We start from the raw sequence: 18241 nt of genomic DNA, 5'->3' as shown, positions 1-18241 counted from the left end.
ACTGGATATACTGTATGCCTAATGATCTGTACCAAAGAACTTGTGCTCTATTAGATGTACTTTATACTCACTATTAATATTATGGGCATTATTTGTCTTTATGTTACAATGTACAACTAATCCAAAAAAAAAACTAAAATTGATGACAAAGATAAAACTAAAATTTATTAGCATGCATTAACGTAGAATGTCCCAGGTAAAAGTATATGATGTATACACCACAAATAAAAAAAAAATATTGTTGCTTGTCCTATATATAGTGTGAACTCCCCAATTGTTGGGAATAGGACCACAACAAATAATAGTAGTTAGCTAGACCTTCATACAAACCCCTTCACTAAAAATAAATAAGAAGGAATAATATTATTTGAAGGTGTATAACCAATAAAAACTCCCAGCTTAATATATATTGCCACTGAGGGCTAGAAGACTACACCCACTGCCAACAGATAGCATATAGGCAAAGGTGTATTGCAAAAAATGGATAGGGCACTGTGCACATATAGCAGTATTTCTGCCACACCCATGCACACAAAAACACAGAGTGCTGACACTCTGAAATAGTTCTCCAGGTCTTAATCTGAGAGCATGACTAAGTTTGTAATATCAGAAATGCTATGTATATTCATACGGTAGCATATAGATGACCATACTCATATCTAGTCTGTCACTCGGCTTATATTAAGTGTCTCTGCAAAAACTGCAGTATTTCTACCTTACCCATGCACAAGTAGATGACTTGAAAAGGAACACAAAGGTGTAACATCTATATACACGCTCTGGGCCAGCAACCCAGGGTAATATAATAAATAACTTGCCCCAGGAAGCTCTTATAACAAATAGCAAGTGCTGACACTCTGAACTAGTTGCCCAGATTTATAACTGAGAGCATGGCTAAGTTTTTAATACCAGAATGACCACTAAATCCTAAAGGTAACATATAAATGGCCATACTGATATTTAGTCTGCCTCTTTGCTTATATTAAGCGCCTCACCTATATTAACTATCTCTATGCATATCCCTCTATATAGAGGGTTCCTCAGGAGACTATTTAATTCAATAGCATCTGCTACAATGAGCGAAGTGACAGTACAGTAATAATGGCGGTGAAAACCGCCATTCCCCACGTCCTGATTAGAGATGAGCGAACAGTGTTCTATCGAACTCATGTTCGATCGGATATTAGGCTGTTCGGCATGTTCGAATCGAATCGAACACCGCGTGGTAAAGTGCGCCATTACTCGATTCCCCTCCCACCTTCCCTGGCGCCTTTTTTGCTCCAATAACAGCGCAGGGTAGGTGGGACAGGAACTACGACACCGGTGACGTTGAGAAAAGTAGGCAAAACCCATTGGCTGCCGAAAACATGTGACCTCTAATTTAAAAGAACAGCGCCGCCCAGGTTCGCGTCATTCTGAGCTTGCAATTCACCGAGGACGGAGGTTTCCGTCCAGCTAGCTAGGGCTTAGATTCTGGGTAGGCAGGGACAGGCTAGGATAGGAAGGAGAAGACAACCACAACAGCTCTTGTAAGAGCTAAATTCCAGGGAGAAGCTTGTCAGTGTAACGTGGCACTGACGGGCTCAATCGCCGCAACCCAGCTTTCCCAGGATCCTGAATGGAATACACTGTCAGTGTATTCCCGTATACCCGATATATACCCCAATACCCGTTCCAACGGTGTGCCCCCCCACCTTCACCCCAGAAATACCCTGCAAGTCCCCTAGCAATAGAATTGGGGCTATATACACCCACAATTTTTACTACTGGTATACAGTGCCATTGTCTGACGGGGAATTCAAAGAATATATTGGGAATACAAATACCCTCATTTCTTGCTACTGCCATATAGTGCCAGTTTCTGACTGGTAATTCAAAGAATATATTGGGGTTACGTGCACCCACAATTTTTACTACTGGTATACAGTGCCATTGTCTGACTGGGAATTCAAAGAATATATTGGGAATACAAATACCCTCATTTCTTGCTACTGCCATATAGTGCCAGTGTCTGACTGGGAATTCAAAGAATATATTGGGGTTACGTGCACCCACAATTTTTACTACTGGTATACAGTGCCATTGTCTGACTGGGAATTCAAAGAATATATTGGGAATACAAATACCCTCATTTCTTGCTACTGCCATATAGTGCCAGTTTCTGACTGGTAATTCAAAGAATATATTGGGGTTACGTGCACCCACAATTTTTACTACTGGTATACAGTGCCATTGTCTGACTGGGAATTCAAAGAATATATTGGGAATACAAATACCCTCATTTCTTGATACTGCCATATAGTGCCAGTGTCTGACTGGGAATTCAAAGAATATATTGGGGTTACGTGCACCCACAATTTTTACTACTGGTATACAGTGCCATTGTCTGACTGGGAATTCAAAGAATATATTGGGAATACAAATACCCTCATTTCTTGCTACTGCCATATAGTGCCAGTGTCTGACTGGGAATTCAAAGAATATATTGGGGTTACGTGCACCCACAATTTTTACTACTGGTATACAGTGCCATTGTCTGACTGGGAATTCAAAGAATATATTGGGGTTATAAATACCCTCATTTCTTGCTACTGCCATATAGTGCCAGTTTCTGACTGGTAATTCAAAGAATATATTGTGGTTACGTGCACCCACAATTTTTACTACTGGTATACAGTGCCATTGTCTGACTGGGAATTCAAAGAATATATTGGGAATACAAATACCCTCATTTCTTGCTACTGCCATATAGTGCCAGTGTCTGACTGGGAATTCAAAGAATATATTGGGGTTACGTGCACCCACAATTTTTACTACTGGTATACAGTGCCATTGTCTGACTGGGAATTCAAAGAATATATTGGGAATACAAATACCCTCATTTCTTGCTACTGCCATATAGTGCCAGTTTCTGACTGGTAATTCAAAGAATATATTGGGGTTACGTGCACCCACAATTTTTACTACTGGTATACAGTGCCATTGTCTGACTGGGAATTCAAAGAATATATTGGGAATACAAATACCCTCATTTCTTGCTACTGCCATATAGTGCCAGTTTCTGACTGGGAATTCAAAGAATATATTGGGGTTACGTGCACCCACAATTTTTACTACTGGTATACAGTGCCATTGTCTGACTGGGAATTCAAAGAATATATTGGGAATACAAATACCCTCATTTCTTGCTACTGCCATATAGTGCCAGTGTCTGACTGGGAATTCAAAGAATATATTGGGGTTACGTGCACCCACAATTTTTACTACTGGTATACAGTGCCATTGTCTGACTGGGAATTCAAAGAATATATTGGGGTTATAAATACCCTCATTTCTTGCTACTGCCATATAGTGCCAGTTTCTGACTGGTAATTCAAAGAATATATTGTGGTTACGTGCACCCACAATTTTTACTACTGGTATACAGTGCCATTGTCTGACTGGGAATTCAAAGAATATATTGGGAATACAAATACCCTCATTTCTTGCTACTGCCATATAGTGCCAGTTTCTGACTGGTAATTCAAAGAATATATTGGGGTTACGTGCACCCACAATTTTTACTACTGGTATACAGTGCCATTGTCTGACTGGGAATTCAAAGAATATATTGGGAATACAAATACCCTCATTTCTTGCTACTGCCATATAGTGCCAGTGTCTGACTGGGAATTCAAAGAATATATTGGGGTTACGTGCACCCACAATTTTTACTACTGGTATACAGTGCCATTGTCTGACTGGGAATTCAAAGAATATATTGGGAATACAAATACCCTCATTTCTTGCTACTGCCATATAGTGCCAGTGTCTGACTGGGAATTCAAAGAATATATTGGGGTTACGTGCACCCACAATTTTTACTACTGGTATACAGTGCCATTGTCTGACTGGGAATTCAAAGAATATATTGGGAATACAAATACCCTCATTTCTTGCTACTGCCATATAGTGCCAGTTTCTGACTGGTAATTCAAAGAATATATTGGGGTTACGTGCACCCACAATTTTTACTACTGGTATACAGTGCCATTGTCTGACTGGGAATTCAAAGAATATATTGGGAATACAAATACCCTCATTTCTTGATACTGCCATATAGTGCCAGTTTCTGACTGGTAATTCAAAGAATATATTGGGGTTACGTGCACCCACAATTTTTACTACTGGTATACAGTGCCAATTTCTAACTAGGAATTCAAAATGCGCAAGGCTCCCGGAAAGGGACGTGGACGAGGCCGTGGGCGAGGTCGGGGGAATGGTTCTGGGGAGCAAGGTAGCAGTGAAGCCACAGGGCGTCCCGTGCCTACTCCTTTGGGGCAGCAAGCATTGCGCCACTCCACAGTGCCAGGGTTGCTTGCCACATTAACTAAACTGCAGGGTACAAACCTTAGTAGGCCCGAGAACCAGGAACAGGTCTTGCAATGGCTGTCAGAGAACGCTTACAGCACATTGTCCAGCAGCCAGTCAGACTCTGCCTCCTCTCCTCCTATTACCCAACAGTCTTGTCTTCCTTCCTCCCAAAATTCCGAAGCTTTACAGAACAATAACCCAAACTGTCCCTGCTCCCCAGAGCTGTTCTCCGCTCCTTTCATTGTCCCTCAACCTGCCTCTCCACGTCACGATTCCACGAACCTAACAGAGGAGCATCTGTGTCCAGATGCTCAAACACTAGAGTCTCCTCCATCTCCGTTCGATTTGGTGGTGGATGACCAGCAACCCACCCTCATCGACGATGATGTGACGCAGTTGCCGTCAGGGCATCCAGTTGACCGGCGCATTGTGCGGGAGCAGGAGATGAGACAGGAGTTGGAAGAGGAAGTGGTGGATGATGAGGACACTGACCCGACCTGGACAGGGGGGATGTCAAGCGGGGAAAGTAGTGTGGATGTTGAGGCAGGTGCAGCACCAAAAAGGGTAGCTAGAGGCAGAGGCAGAGGTCAGCAGCTTAGGCGAAGCCAGGCCACACCCGGAATCTCCCAAGATGTTCCAGTTCGTACCCAGCCCCGAAAAACTCCCACCTCGAGGGCACGTTTCTCGAAGGTGTGGAGTTTTTTCAAGGAATGCGCCGAGGACAGATATAGTGTTGTCTGCACAATTTGCCTCTCGAAATTGATTAGGGGCTCTGAGAAGAGCAACCTGTCCACCACTTCAATGCGCCGTCATTTGGAATCCAAGCACTGGAATCAGTGGCAGGCAGCAACGGCAGGACAAAGGCCGCCTGCCGTTCACGCCACTGCCACTGCCTCTGCCACTGCCTCTGCCTCTGCCACTGCCACTGCTGACTGTGCTGGCGATGCACTCCAGAGGACGAGCCAGGACACCACTTCATCTGCCTCCGCCACTTTGTTGACTTCTACCTCATCCTCCCCTGGTCCTGTCTTATCTCCTTCTCCTGCACCATCAAAGGCACCATCAGGCGTTTCTTTACAACAACCCACCATCTCTCAGACATTGGAGCGGCGGCAGAAATACACTGCTAACCACCCACACGCGCAAGCCTTGAACGCCAACATCGCTAAACTGCTGGCCCAGGAGATGTTGGCGTTCCGGCTTGTTGAAACTCCCGCCTTCCTGGACCTGATGGCAACTGCAGCACCTCGCTATGCCGTCCCTAGCCGTCACTACTTCTCCCGGTGTGCCGTCCCCGCCTTGCACCAGCACGTGTCACTCAACATCAGGCGGGCCCTTAGTTCCGCGCTTTGCACAAAGGTCCACTTGACCACCGACGCGTGGACAAGTGCATGCGGACAGGGACGCTACATTTCACTGACGGCACACTGGGTGAATGTAGTTGAGGCTGGGACTGCTTCCCAAACTGGCCCGGTGTACCTCGTCTCCCCGCCTAACATTCCTGGCAGGGACACGAGAAGAACACCCCCCTCCTCCTCCTCCTCTACCGCCTCCTCCTCCGCCACCGCCTCCTCCTCCGCCACCGCCTCCTCCTCCGCTGTTAGATTGACCCCAGCTACGAGTTGGAAACGTTGCAGCACTGGCGTTGGTAGATGTCAGCAGGCTGTGCTGAAGCTGATCAGCTTGGGGGACAGACAGCACACTGCCTCCGAGGTGAGGGATGCCCTCCTCGATGAGACGGCAATATGGTTTGAGCCGCTGCACCTGGGCCCAGGCATGGTCGTTTGTGATAATGGCCGGAACCTGGTAGCAGCTCTGGAGCTTGCCGGACTCCAACATGTTCCATGCCTGGCCCACGTCTTCAACCTAGTGGTGCAACGTTTCCTAAAGAGCTACCCCAATGTTCCAGAGCTACTGGTGAAAGTGCGGCGCATGTGCGCCCACTTTCGCAAGTCGACAGTAGCCGCTGCTAGCTTAAAATCTCTCCAGCAACGCCTGCATGTGCCACAACACCGGCTTTTGTGCGACGTCCCCACACGCTGGAACTCAACGTTTCAGATGTTGAATAGAGTGGTTGAGCAGCAGAGACCTTTGATGGAATACCAGCTACAAAACCCTAGGGTGCCACAAAGTCAGCTGCCTCAGTTTCACATCCATGAGTGGCCATGGATGAGAGACCTTTGTGACATCCTACGGGTCTTTGAGGAGTCCACAAGGAGGGTGAGCTCTGAGGATGCGATGGTGAGCCTTACAATCCCGCTCTTGTGTGTTCTGAGAGAATCCCTGATTGACATCAGGGATAACTCAGATCACACAGAGGAGTTAGGGATAGCATCCGATCCGTCACAGCTGGAGAGTAGGTCCACACATCTGTCCGCTTCACTGCGTTTAATGGAGGAGGAGGAGGAGGAGGAGGAGGAGGAAGAAGAGTTGTCCGATGATGTGATGGTGATACAGGAGGCTTCCGGGCAACTTCGAATCGTCCCATTGTTGCAGCGCGGATGGGTAGACATGGAGGATGAGGAGGAAATGGAGATTGAACTTTCCGGTGGGGCCAGAGGAGTCATGCCAACTAACACTGTGGCAGACATGGCTGAGTTCATGTTGGGGTGCTTTACAACCGACAAGCGTATTGTCAAAATCATGGAGGACAACCAGTACTGGATCTTTGCTATCCTTGACCCCCGGTATAAAAACAACATCTCGTCTTTTATTCCGGTAGAGGGGAGGGCCAATCGCATCAATGCTTGCCACAGGCAATTGGTGCAGAATATGATGGAGATGTTTCCAGCATGTGACGTTGGCGGCAGGGAGGGCAGTTCCTCCAGTAGGCAACCAAGTTCTCACCGGTCCACACAAACGAGGGGCACACTGTCTAAGGTCTGGGACACCTTGATGGCACCCCCTCGCCAAAGTGCCGCCACGGAGGGTCCTAGTGTCACCAGGCGTGAGAAGTATAGGCGCATGTTGCGGGAATACCTTTCCGACCACAGCCCTGTCCTCTCCGACCCCTCTGCGCCCTACACGTATTGGGTGTCGAAGTTGGACCTGTGGCTTGAACTTGCCCTATATGCCTTGGAGGTGCTGTCCTGTCCTGCCGCCAGCGTCCTATCTGAGAGGGTGTTCAGTGCAGCCGGTGGCATCATCACTGACAAGCGCACCCGTCTGTCAGCTGAGAGTGCCGACCGGCTCACTTTGATAAAAATGAACCAACACTGGGTAGAGCCGTCATTTTTGTGCCCACCTGTGTAAAGCACCCCAACATGAAACTCCATGTCTGTACTCAACCTCTCCAATTCCTCCGCATCCTCATACTCATCCACCATAAGCGTTGCACAATTCTGCTAATACTAGGCTCCCTCCAACATGATTTCCCCCAACTCTGCTGGTTAGAGGCTCCCTCCACCCTGATTTCCACCAACTCTGCTGGTTAGAGGCTCCCTCCACCATGAATTTGCCCAAACTGGGCTGTTTAGAGGCTCCCTCCACCATGAATTGGTCCAAACTGGGGTTTTTAGAGGCTCCCTCCACCATGAATTGGTCCAAACTGGGCTGTTTAGCGGCTCCCTCCACCATTAATTGGTCCAAACTGGGCTGGTTAGAGGCTCCCTCCACCATGAATTTGCCCAAACTGGGCTGTTTAGAGGCTCCCTCCACCATGAATTTGCCCAAACTGGGCTGGTTAGAGGCTCCCTCCACCATGAATTGGTCCAAACTGGGGTTTTTAGAGGCTCCCTCCACCATGAATTGGTCCAAACTTGGCTGTTTAGAGGCTCCCTCCACCATTAATTGGTCCAAACTGGGCTGGTTAGAGGCTCCCTCCACCATGAATTGGTCCAAACTGGGTTTTTTAGAGGCTCCCTCCACCATGAATTGGTCCAAACTGGGGTTTTTAGAGGCTCCCTCCACCATGAATTGGTCCAAACTGGGCTGTTTAGCGGCTCCCTCCACCATTAATTGGTCCAAACTGGGCTGGTTAGAGGCTCCCTCCACCATGAATTTGCCCAAACTGGGCTGTTTAGAGGCTCCGTCCACCATGAATTTGCCCAAACTGGGCTGGTTAGAGGCTCCCTCCACCATGAATTGGTCCAAACTGGGGTTTTTAGAGGCTCCCTCCACCATGAATTGGTCCAAACTGGGGTTTTTAGAGGCTCCCTCCACCATGAATTGGTCCAAACTGGGGTTTTTAGAGGCTCCCTCCACCATGAATTGGTCCAAACTGGGCTGGTTAGAGGCTCCCTCCACCATGAGTTTGCCCAAACTGGGCTGGTTAGAGGCTCCCTCCACCATGAATTGGTCCAAACTGGGGTTTTTAGAGGCTCCCTCCACCATGAATTGGTCCAAACTTGGCTGTTTAGAGGCTCCCTCCACCATTAATTGGTCCAAACTGGGCTGGTTAGAGGCTCCCTCCACCATGAATTGGTCCAAACTGGGGTTTTTAGAGGCTCCCTCCACCATGAATTGGTCCAAACTGGGGTTTTTAGAGGCTCCCTCCACCATGAATTGGTCCAAACTGGGCTGTTTAGCGGCTCCCTCCACCATTAATTGGTCCAAACTGGGCTGGTTAGAGGCTCCCTCCACCATGAGTTTGCCCAAACTGGGCTGGTTAGAGGCTCCCTCCACCATGAATTTGCCCAAACTGGGCTGGTTAGAGGCTCCCTCCACCATGAATTGGTCCAAACTGGCGTTTTTAGAGGCTCCCTCCACCATTAATTGGTCCAAACTTGGCTGTTTAGAGGCTCCCTCCACCATTAATTGGTCCAAACTGGGCTGGTTAGAGGCTCCCTCCACCATGAATTGGTCCAAACTGGGTTTTTTAGAGGCTCCCTCCACCATGAATTGGTCCAAACTGGGGTTTTTAGAGGCTCCCTCCACCATGAATTGGTCCAACCTGGGCTGTTTAGCGGCTCCCTCCACCATTAATTGGTCCAAACTGGGCTGGTTAGAGGCTCCCTCCACCATGAATTGGTCCAAACTGGGTTTTTTAGAGGCTCCCTCCACCATGAATTGGTCCAAACTGGGGTTTTTAGAGGCTCCCTCCAGCATGAATTGGTCCAAACTGGGCTGTTTAGCGGCTCCCTCCACCATTAATTGGTCCAAACTGGGCTGGTTAGAGGCTCCCTCCACCATGAATTTGCCCAAACTGGGCTGTTTAGAGGCTCCCTCCACCATGAATTTGCCCAAACTGGGCTGGTTAGAGGCTCCCTCCACCATGAATTGGTCCAAACTGGGGTTTTTAGAGGCTCCCTCCACCATGAATTGGTTCAAACTTGGCTGTTTAGAGGCTCCCTCCACCATTAATTGGTCCAAACTGGGCTGGTTAGAGGCTCCCTCCACCATGAATTGGTCCAAACTGGGCTGGTTAGAGGCTCCCTCCACCATGAATTTGCCCAAACTGGGCTGTTTAGAGGCTCCCTCCACCATGAATTTGCCCAAACTGGGCTGGTTAGAGGCTCCCTCCACCATGAATTGGTCCAAACTGGGTTTTTTAGAGGCTCCCTCCACCATGAATTGGTCCAAACTGGGGTTTTTAGAGCCTCCCTCCACCATGAATTGGTCCAAACTGGGCTGTTTAGCGGCTCCCTCCACCATTAATTGGTCCAAACTGGGCTGGTTAGAGGCTCCCTCCACCATGAATTTGCCCAAACTGGGCTGGTTAGAGGCTCCCTCCACCATGAATTGGTCCAAACTGGGGTTTTTAGAGGCTCCCTCCACCATGAATTGGTCCAAACTTGGCTGTTTAGAGGCTCCCTCCACCATTAATTGGTCCAAACTGGGCTGGTTAGAGGCTCCCTCCACCATGAATTGGTCCAAACTGGGCTTTTTAGAGGCTCCCTCCACCATGAATTGGTCCAAACTGGGGTTTTTAGAGGCTCCCTCCACCATGAATTGGTCCAAACTGGGCTGTTTAGCGGCTCCCTCCACCATTAATTGGTCCAAACTGGGCTGGTTAGAGGCTCCCTCCACCATGAATTTGCCCAAACTGGGCTGTTTAGAGGCTCCCTCCACCATGAATTTGCCCAAACTGGGCTGGTTAGAGGCTCCCTCCACCATGAATTGGTCCAAACTGGGGTTTTTAGAGGCACCCTCCACCATGAATTGGTCCAAACTTGGCTGTTTAGAGGCTCCCTCCACCATTAATTGGTCCAAACTGGGCTGGTTAGAGGCTCCCTCCACCATGAATTGGTCCAAACTGGGTTTTTTAGAGGCTCCCTCCACCATGAATTTGCCCAAACTGGGCTGGTTAGAGGCTCCCTCCACCATGAATTGGTCCAAACTGGGCTGGTTAGAGGCTCCCTCCACCATGAATTTCCCAAAACTTGGCTGTTTAGAGGCTCCCTCCACCATTAATTGGTCCAAACTGGGCTGGTTAGAGGCTCCCTCCACCATGAATTTGCCCAAACTGGGCTGTTTAGAGGCTCCCTCCACCATGAATTGGTCCAAACTGGGTTTTTTAGAGGCTCCCTCCACCATGAATTGGTCCAAACTGGGCTGTTTAGAGGCTCCCTCCACCATGAATTTGCCCAAACTGGGCTGGTTAGAGGCTCCCTCCACCATGAATTGGTCCAAACTGGGCTGGCTAGAGGCTCCCTCCACCATGAATTTGCCCAAACTGGGCTGTTTAGAGGCTCCCTCCACCATGAATTGGTCCAAACTGGGTTTTTTAGAGGCTCCCTCCACCATGAATTGGTCCAAACTGGGCTGTTTAGAGGCTCCCTCCACCATGAATTTGCCCAAACTGGGCTGTTTAGAGGCTCCCTCCACCATTAATTGGTCCAAACTGGGCTGGTTAGAGGCTCCCTCCACCATGAATTTGCCCAAACTGGGCTGTTTAGAGGCTCCCTCCACCATGAATTTGCCCAAACTGGGCTGTTTAGAGGCTCCCTCCACCATGAATTTGCCCAAACTGGGCTGGTTAGAGGCTCCCTCCACCATGAATTGGTCCAAACTGGGTTTTTTAGAGGCTCCCTCCACCATGAATTTGCCCAAACTGGGCTGGTTAGAGGCTCCCTCCACCATGAATTGGTCCAAACTGGGTTTTTTAGAGGCTCCCTCCACCATGAATTTGCCCAAACTGGGCTGGTTAGAGGCTCCCTCCACCATGAATTGGTCCAAACTGGGTTTTTTAGAGGCTCCCTCCACCATGAATTTGCCCACACTGGGCTGGTTAGAGGCTCCCTCCACCATGAATTGGTCCAAACTGGGGTTTTTAGAGGCTCCCTCCACCATGAATTTGCCCAAACTGGGGTGTTTAGAGGCTCCCTCCACCATGAATTTGCCCAAACTGGGGTTTTTAGAGGCTCCCTCCACCATGAATTGGTCCAAACTTGGCGTTTAGAGGCTCCCTCCACCATTAATTGGTCCAAACTGGGCTGTTTAGAGGCTCCCTCCACCATGAATTGGTCCAAACTGGGTTTTTTAGAGGCTCCCTCCACCATGAATTGGTCCAAACTGGGGTTTTTAGAGGCTCCCTCCACCATGAATTGGTCCAAACTGGGCTGTTTAGCGGCTCCCTCCACCATTAATTGGTCCAAACTGGGCTGGTTAGAGGCTCCCTCCACCATGAATTTGCCCAAACTGGGCTGTTTAGAGGCTCCCTCCACCATGAATTTGCCCAAACTGGGCTGGTTAGAGGCTCCCTCCACCATGAATTGGTCCAAACTGGGGTTTTTAGAGGCTCCCTCCACCATGAATTGGTCCAAACTTGGCTGTTTAGAGGCTCCCTCCACCATTAATTGGTCCAAACTGGGCTGGTTAGAGGCTCCCTCCACCATGAATTGGTCCAAACTGGGTTTTTTAGAGGCTCCCTCCACCATGAATTTGCCCAAACTGGGCTGTTTAGAGGCTCCCTCCACCATGAATTGGTCCAAACTGGGCTGGTTAGAGGCTCCCTCCACCATGAATTTCCCAAAACTTGGCTGTTTAGAGGCTCCCTCCACCATTAATTGGTCCAGACTGGGCTGGTTAGAGGCTCCCTCCACCATGAATTTGCCCAAACTGGGCTGTTTAGAGGCTCCCTCCACCATGAATTGGTCCAAACTGGGTTTTTTAGAGGCTCCCTCCACCATGAATTGGTCCAAACTGGGCTGTTTAGAGGCTCCCTCCACCATGAATTTGCCCAAACTGGGCTGTTTAGAGGCTCCCTCCACCATGAATTGGTCCAAACTGGGCTGTTTAGAGGCTCCCTCCACCATGAATTTGCCCAAACTGGGCTGTTTAGAGGCTCCCTCCACCATGAATTGGTCCAAACTGGGTTTTTTAGAGGCTCCCTCCACCATGAATTGGTCCAAACTGGGCTGTTTAGAGGCTCCCTCCACCATGAATTTGCCCAAACTGGGCTGGTTAGAGGCTCCCTACACCATTAATTGGTCCAAACTGGGCTGGTTAGAGGCTCCCTCCACCATGAATTTGCCCAAACTGGGCTGTTTAGAGGCTCCCTCCACCATGAATTTGCCCAAACTGGGCTGGTTAGAGGCTCCCTCCACCATGAATTGGTCCAAACTGGGTTTTTTAGAGGCTCCCTCCACCATGAATTTGCCCAAACTGGGCTGGTTAGAGGCTCCCTCCACCATGAATTGGTCCAAACTGGGTTTTTTAGAGGCTCCCTCCACCATGAATTTGCCCAAACTGGGCTGGTTAGAGGCTCCCTCCACCATGAATTGGTCCAAACTGGGTTTTTTAGAGGCTCCCTCCACCATGAATTTGCCCAAACTGGGCTGGTTAGAGGCTCCCTCCACCATGAATTGGTCCAAACTGGGTTTTTTAGAGGCTCCCTCCACCATGAATTTGCCCACACTGGGCTGGTTAGAGGCTCCCTCCACCATGAATTGGTCCAAACTGGGGTTTTTAGAGGCTCCCTCCACCATGAATTTGCCCAAACTGGGGTGTTTAGAGGCTCCCTCCACCATGAATTTGCCCAAACTCTGCTGGTTAGAGGCTCAATCCACCCTGATTTTCAAAACAAATGTTGGTGCCAACCTCAACTTACTACAAGGGCCAAATTCACTGCTGGTGACAAGCTCTCCTCACTGCAAGTGCCAAATACACATGTTTCAAGGTGTTTTCCTACTGTCAGAGAGGTGGTATTGAGTGTGTAAAGTGTGTAGTTGTTAGGCTGTGATGTTGGGGTAATAGAGGGTCTTTGGTGTGTTAGATGCCCCCAGACATGCTTCCCCTGCTGTCCCAGTGTCATTCCAGAGGTGTTGGCATCATTTCCTGGGGTGTCATAGTGGACTTGGTGACCCTCCAGACACGGATTTGGGTTTCCCCCTTAACGAGTATCTGTTCCCCATAGACTATAATGGGGTTCGAAACCCATTCGAACACACGAACATTGAGCGGCTGTTCGAATCGAATTTCGAACCTCGAACATTTTAGTGTTCGCTCATCTCTAGTCCTGATGGTTGGCGCAGGTACTAGAATTCAGCCCTAGTTCTATAATTGAACATATTGCACATGAGTATATAATGCAATTTAAAACAAAAGATGTATTTATATAAAAAGTTACACTTATTGTGCATACATTTTATTGTCATTGCATGATTATTAAAAGGATTCTATCATTAGAATCCTGTTTTAAGCTAAACCCACGTAGGAACAGCCTTAAGAAAGGCTATTCTTCCGCTTTAGATGTCTTCTCCGCACAGCCAATCCTTAGATATCCTGGTTTTCGTCCATATACTAATTAGTTATCTTGTAGCACTGGAGGCATCCCCATTGCTGGGAAAAACTATCCAGCACCACCTTCTTCTTCGCCTCTTCTTCCTTGTCCCATCACGACTTCTTCAAAAAGTTCAGAAAGCACATGTCCGTTGCCATTTTCCTGTGGCTGAATGGGAGAGGCCACACCACAATGGCTAACTTACATGCGTAGTGGGCACAGTCGGACATTTTCCTGTGGTCAAACAGGGAAGAAGAGGCGGAGGCGTCAAACAAGAAGAAGGCAGCACTGGATAGTTTTCTCACAGCACAGAGAATGCCCCCAGTGCTGTTTGAGCCCCCAGGGACCGCCCCCAGTGCTGTTTGAGCCCCCCCGGGGACTGCCCCCAGTGCTCCGAGAGAGCTAATTAGCATATGAAAACCGGGATATCAAGGGAACGGTGGTGCGGAGAAGACATCTAAAGATAGGAGAAGAGTAGCCTTTTTTTTAAGGCTAGTCTGATGTGGGTTTAGCTAAAAACAGGATTCTAACGACAGAATCCCTTTAACCAGGCGCAAGTATCATTTCCTAGAAGAAGAGGTCACAGTCTTAATGCAGTCAGTAAGACAGATGGTCACAGCATCTGTCTAGTGAAGTTCAGTGATCATGTTAGTCTTTCGACTGAATCATAAAAGTAATAGAAACTTTCACTGGTGTTAGAAAGATTGAATGATAAAATGAAATTAGCTGCTTACAAAATTAGTATGGTTGAAAAAGGACTAAGCAAAAAAAAAAGAAGAAGTGCATGAAAGTATACTTTCTGTAATTGATAACCTTCTTGAGCAGCAGTCAATGTATCTGTTACAGACAGTGCCCATACCTTTACTGCATTATGGATCTACTCGTATGCTATAAGATCTGAAACAAAGCACCTATAGCCTGAAGCTGGCCAAGGCATGGGCTTTCTTGTTTGTGTAGTTTTCCTCTGGGTATTCCGGTTTACTGCCATAAAAGGATTCATAGCTGAATTGTTTCTATTAAATTCCCTGTGGTTTTTGTTTTTCATATAGGGAAACCAGATTGTGAGCACCTTTGGTACAGGGACTTTGAAAATGGTGGCAAACATTGTACAGTCATATTAAGTTTGGTGCTATACCGTGTAAGGAAAAAAAATAATAACAAAAAAACATTAATTCCCGGGGAAACTATGATGTACAATGGCTTACAGAGTTTCTAAACTTATTTGATATGGAACCATAGAGTCTCCATCACACAGAGTTCTCCTCATCATGGATGTACCTTAAGGAGGAATGGTTACTAGGGACACCTGTTCTAGTGATTATGGAAATGATTTTTTAAAAAGTCCATTTAAAGGGGTTGTTCAGGATTTAGAATTTTATGGCCTATTCTCAGGATGGGCGATAAATTTTTGATCGTAGGAGACCGACAACTGGCCTCAACACTGATACCCATATTATACACAGCACATGGATAGAAGCAGTTCTTTGGTCTCTGCAATGTCTCTGTAACGTGGCCTGGCATCAGTTAATCTCCCACTGAATTCAATAGCTGAGTTGCAGCACAAGCGCCTGACTACTATACAGGGCACAAAACCAACTGCTTCTGGCCACGTGTTGTGCATAATAAGGCTGTCAGAAGTGAGCCCATACAACTCATCTGTGATAGGTTAACTATTGGTCCCCCATACAATGTTCCACAGTGGTCCTTAAATACATAATAATGCTCCCCAGTGTTCACCAGGCATATAATAATGTTCCCCAAACACTTAATGCTTTCCAGTGACCTCTGAGCACCTTATAGTACTCCTATGTGGCCCCAGGCACACAATAGTGCTCTCCAGTTACCAACAGACACATAATTGGGCTCCACAGTGGTTCCCAGAATCACTAGTTGATGCCTGAGTGCACAGCAGGACCACCTAAAGATGCCAATGTATTTGGAGAGGACATGAGGCCATTTTTGATCCAGATTGTCATGGCACCCCTGTCCTGTCTCCACAGAAATCTGATTGGGAATCACTGGTCTAGATTCATCTCATAATTCTTGCTTTAGAAGGAAATCCAGGTCCCTATAGTATTCAGTTATACATGTGTAATTGTCATCATAAATACATTGCTTATTGTCTATTTCTTGATGATCCTAAAATTTTATCTATATTTATTGTAGAATAACCACCACAGCAGCATGTATGATGGACCTACGGAGATATCCGCTGGATGAGCAGAATTGCACGCTTGAAATAGAGAGCTGTACGTATTACCTGTTAATGCAAGCATAATGACTTGAAAATAAGATGACATTTCTTAGTATTTTGCTAGTAAAGTGTTAATACGGTGTCTTTTGTTGTCCCGATTAGCCATTGCTCGGGTTCATATCAGCAACACAAGAGAACTAATGGTCACATTTTAATCAGCTTCCATTTGAATAGAGAAAATACTGAGATGTAATTTGCGTTCAATTTGTTTTAATATGCATGAGTGGCCATTCAGTAGTCTCCCCCAGGGACCTTGGAAAACCCTCTTATTATCAATGCAAATTTCTCTTTGCGAAGAATCTCAGTGTCTAGTCTCTGAAATATTGAGCAACACAGAATTTTCTTTGTGCGATAATGAATAATAAAACACATAGTTAAGTAATCTGTAAGAAACACATTTATTTATTAAGGCATTAATTAGTTTGCCAAAACAATGTATTTATTGAGAAGAACATATAGGAAATTTCAGGAGCTGATGCTTTTGGTTGACTCTTTGAGGTGTTGGGTTGTCAGACTTTCTGTTCATTTATGTGAGGTCCTTGTTAATAGGAGTAGAATATTTTTAAGGATAATTTATCAGTTATGGAATGCTTTTAAGACTAAGGCCACACGTAGCAAAACACAGCAAAGAAAGACTGCGGAAGAAAAGCTGTGAAAATGGAATCCTAAAAATGCTTATGTTTTTCATTGCTTTTTCACTGCAGTTTACACCTTTGCGCGCCCCTCCTTTAGCATTTTTATACCCTGCGCAATTTATAAGCACTGTGTCTTTGCTAATGTTATATTTCCGCAATGTGGGGATGTGATTTAATAATATCTCTTTCACTTTGCTGGGACTATTTCTATAGGGGTCAAAAATTCTGTGTTTCTGGAAAGTGTGGCTTCAAATTAAAGGGATTTTCCCATTAAAGGTTGGGGCCCCATGTGGCATAAATGTTGCCATATTACAGTCACTGTGTAGTGGATGGTATTCTAGCAAATCCCATCCACACAGTGCGGTAAAATATATGCAGCAGACATGCTGCAATTTCCAAAACGGTTGTGTTTTTAGAAATTTCATCATGTCAATTATGCTTATGGAAATGCTGGAAGTTTCCCTATAGGTATAGTTAAAGCAAAAAGTCAGCAGAGGAAACCTCTGTAGATTTTCGGTTATATAATGCTGTTACAAAACCCACAGTGTGTTGCTGTTGAAGTTTTTGCCACAGCACTTTTTAGCTGCAGGCTGCTACGTGGCATAAGCCTTAGGGTTCCCTGTTCTCCTGTCTCTTCTGTTCCTGGATTCATTGATGGGTTGGTCAGGCCAGCAGTGTGTTCTGGAGTGTACTCAATGTTATCTCTGGATTAACACACAGAAATAACAGAAGTGCTGATCAAGGCATTGTTATACCCTTATCAGGGTTCAGCAGCTAAATATATTTTGCAGAGCTGACAAAAATCTCCAATAGACATCATGAAAAGAGAATAGAGGTGGCCAGGAGCAGGGACTGACATCATAAACCCAGTCAGTACTACTAGAAAGCAGAGATGGTCTGCAACCCATCTCCAAATATAGCAATCAGAATAAATTCCTGGATCAAAAGTCTCATCAGCTATTTGTACTATAGTTTGTTTTTGTGGCTGTTTTCGGTGTAGAGATTTTCTTGTGTATGTTTCCCTTTTTTGTATCTTCTCCTGGCTGTGGATAAAAATTTCCACCAAAACCTGCAGGTGTGGATTTGTTCTAATATAGAATTTTCTTCCAGTGGTTTGTTGGCATCTACCAGATACATCAGCTGTACCCTGTTTATGCATAACCCAGAGTTATTCTTTACTCATGTTGTTCTTTATTAGTTAAAATGGCAAACAGTATTTTGTTTGTCCTGATGTGTTTAAATGTGGTTCCTCTACTTAATGGAGTTGTCCAGTTTCAGACAAATATTGAGAGATAATGCAACCTGTCATTGGTTGTGTAATGAAAAGTTATATAATTT

The 18241-nt window shown here is 46.6% G+C and overlaps 1 protein-coding gene across 2 annotated transcripts in view; it reads left to right on the top strand.

The window, feature by feature from the left end:
* GABRB3 (gamma-aminobutyric acid type A receptor subunit beta3) overlaps positions 1 to 18241 on the top strand; it is a 297693-nt gene that overhangs the window by 251474 nt on the left and 27978 nt on the right. For both annotated transcript variants that reach the window (XM_075265195.1, XM_075265196.1), the window contains one exon: positions 16181 to 16263. In XM_075265195.1, the coding sequence (XP_075121296.1) occupies positions 16181 to 16263 (83 nt within the window). The remainder of the gene's footprint in view (positions 1 to 16180; positions 16264 to 18241) is intronic.

This window comes from Leptodactylus fuscus, chromosome 2 (genome assembly GCF_031893055.1).
Source record: "Leptodactylus fuscus isolate aLepFus1 chromosome 2, aLepFus1.hap2, whole genome shotgun sequence".
NCBI lineage: Eukaryota > Metazoa > Chordata > Amphibia > Anura > Leptodactylidae > Leptodactylus > Leptodactylus fuscus.
This window is presented reverse-complemented; position numbering and strand designations above follow the sequence as displayed.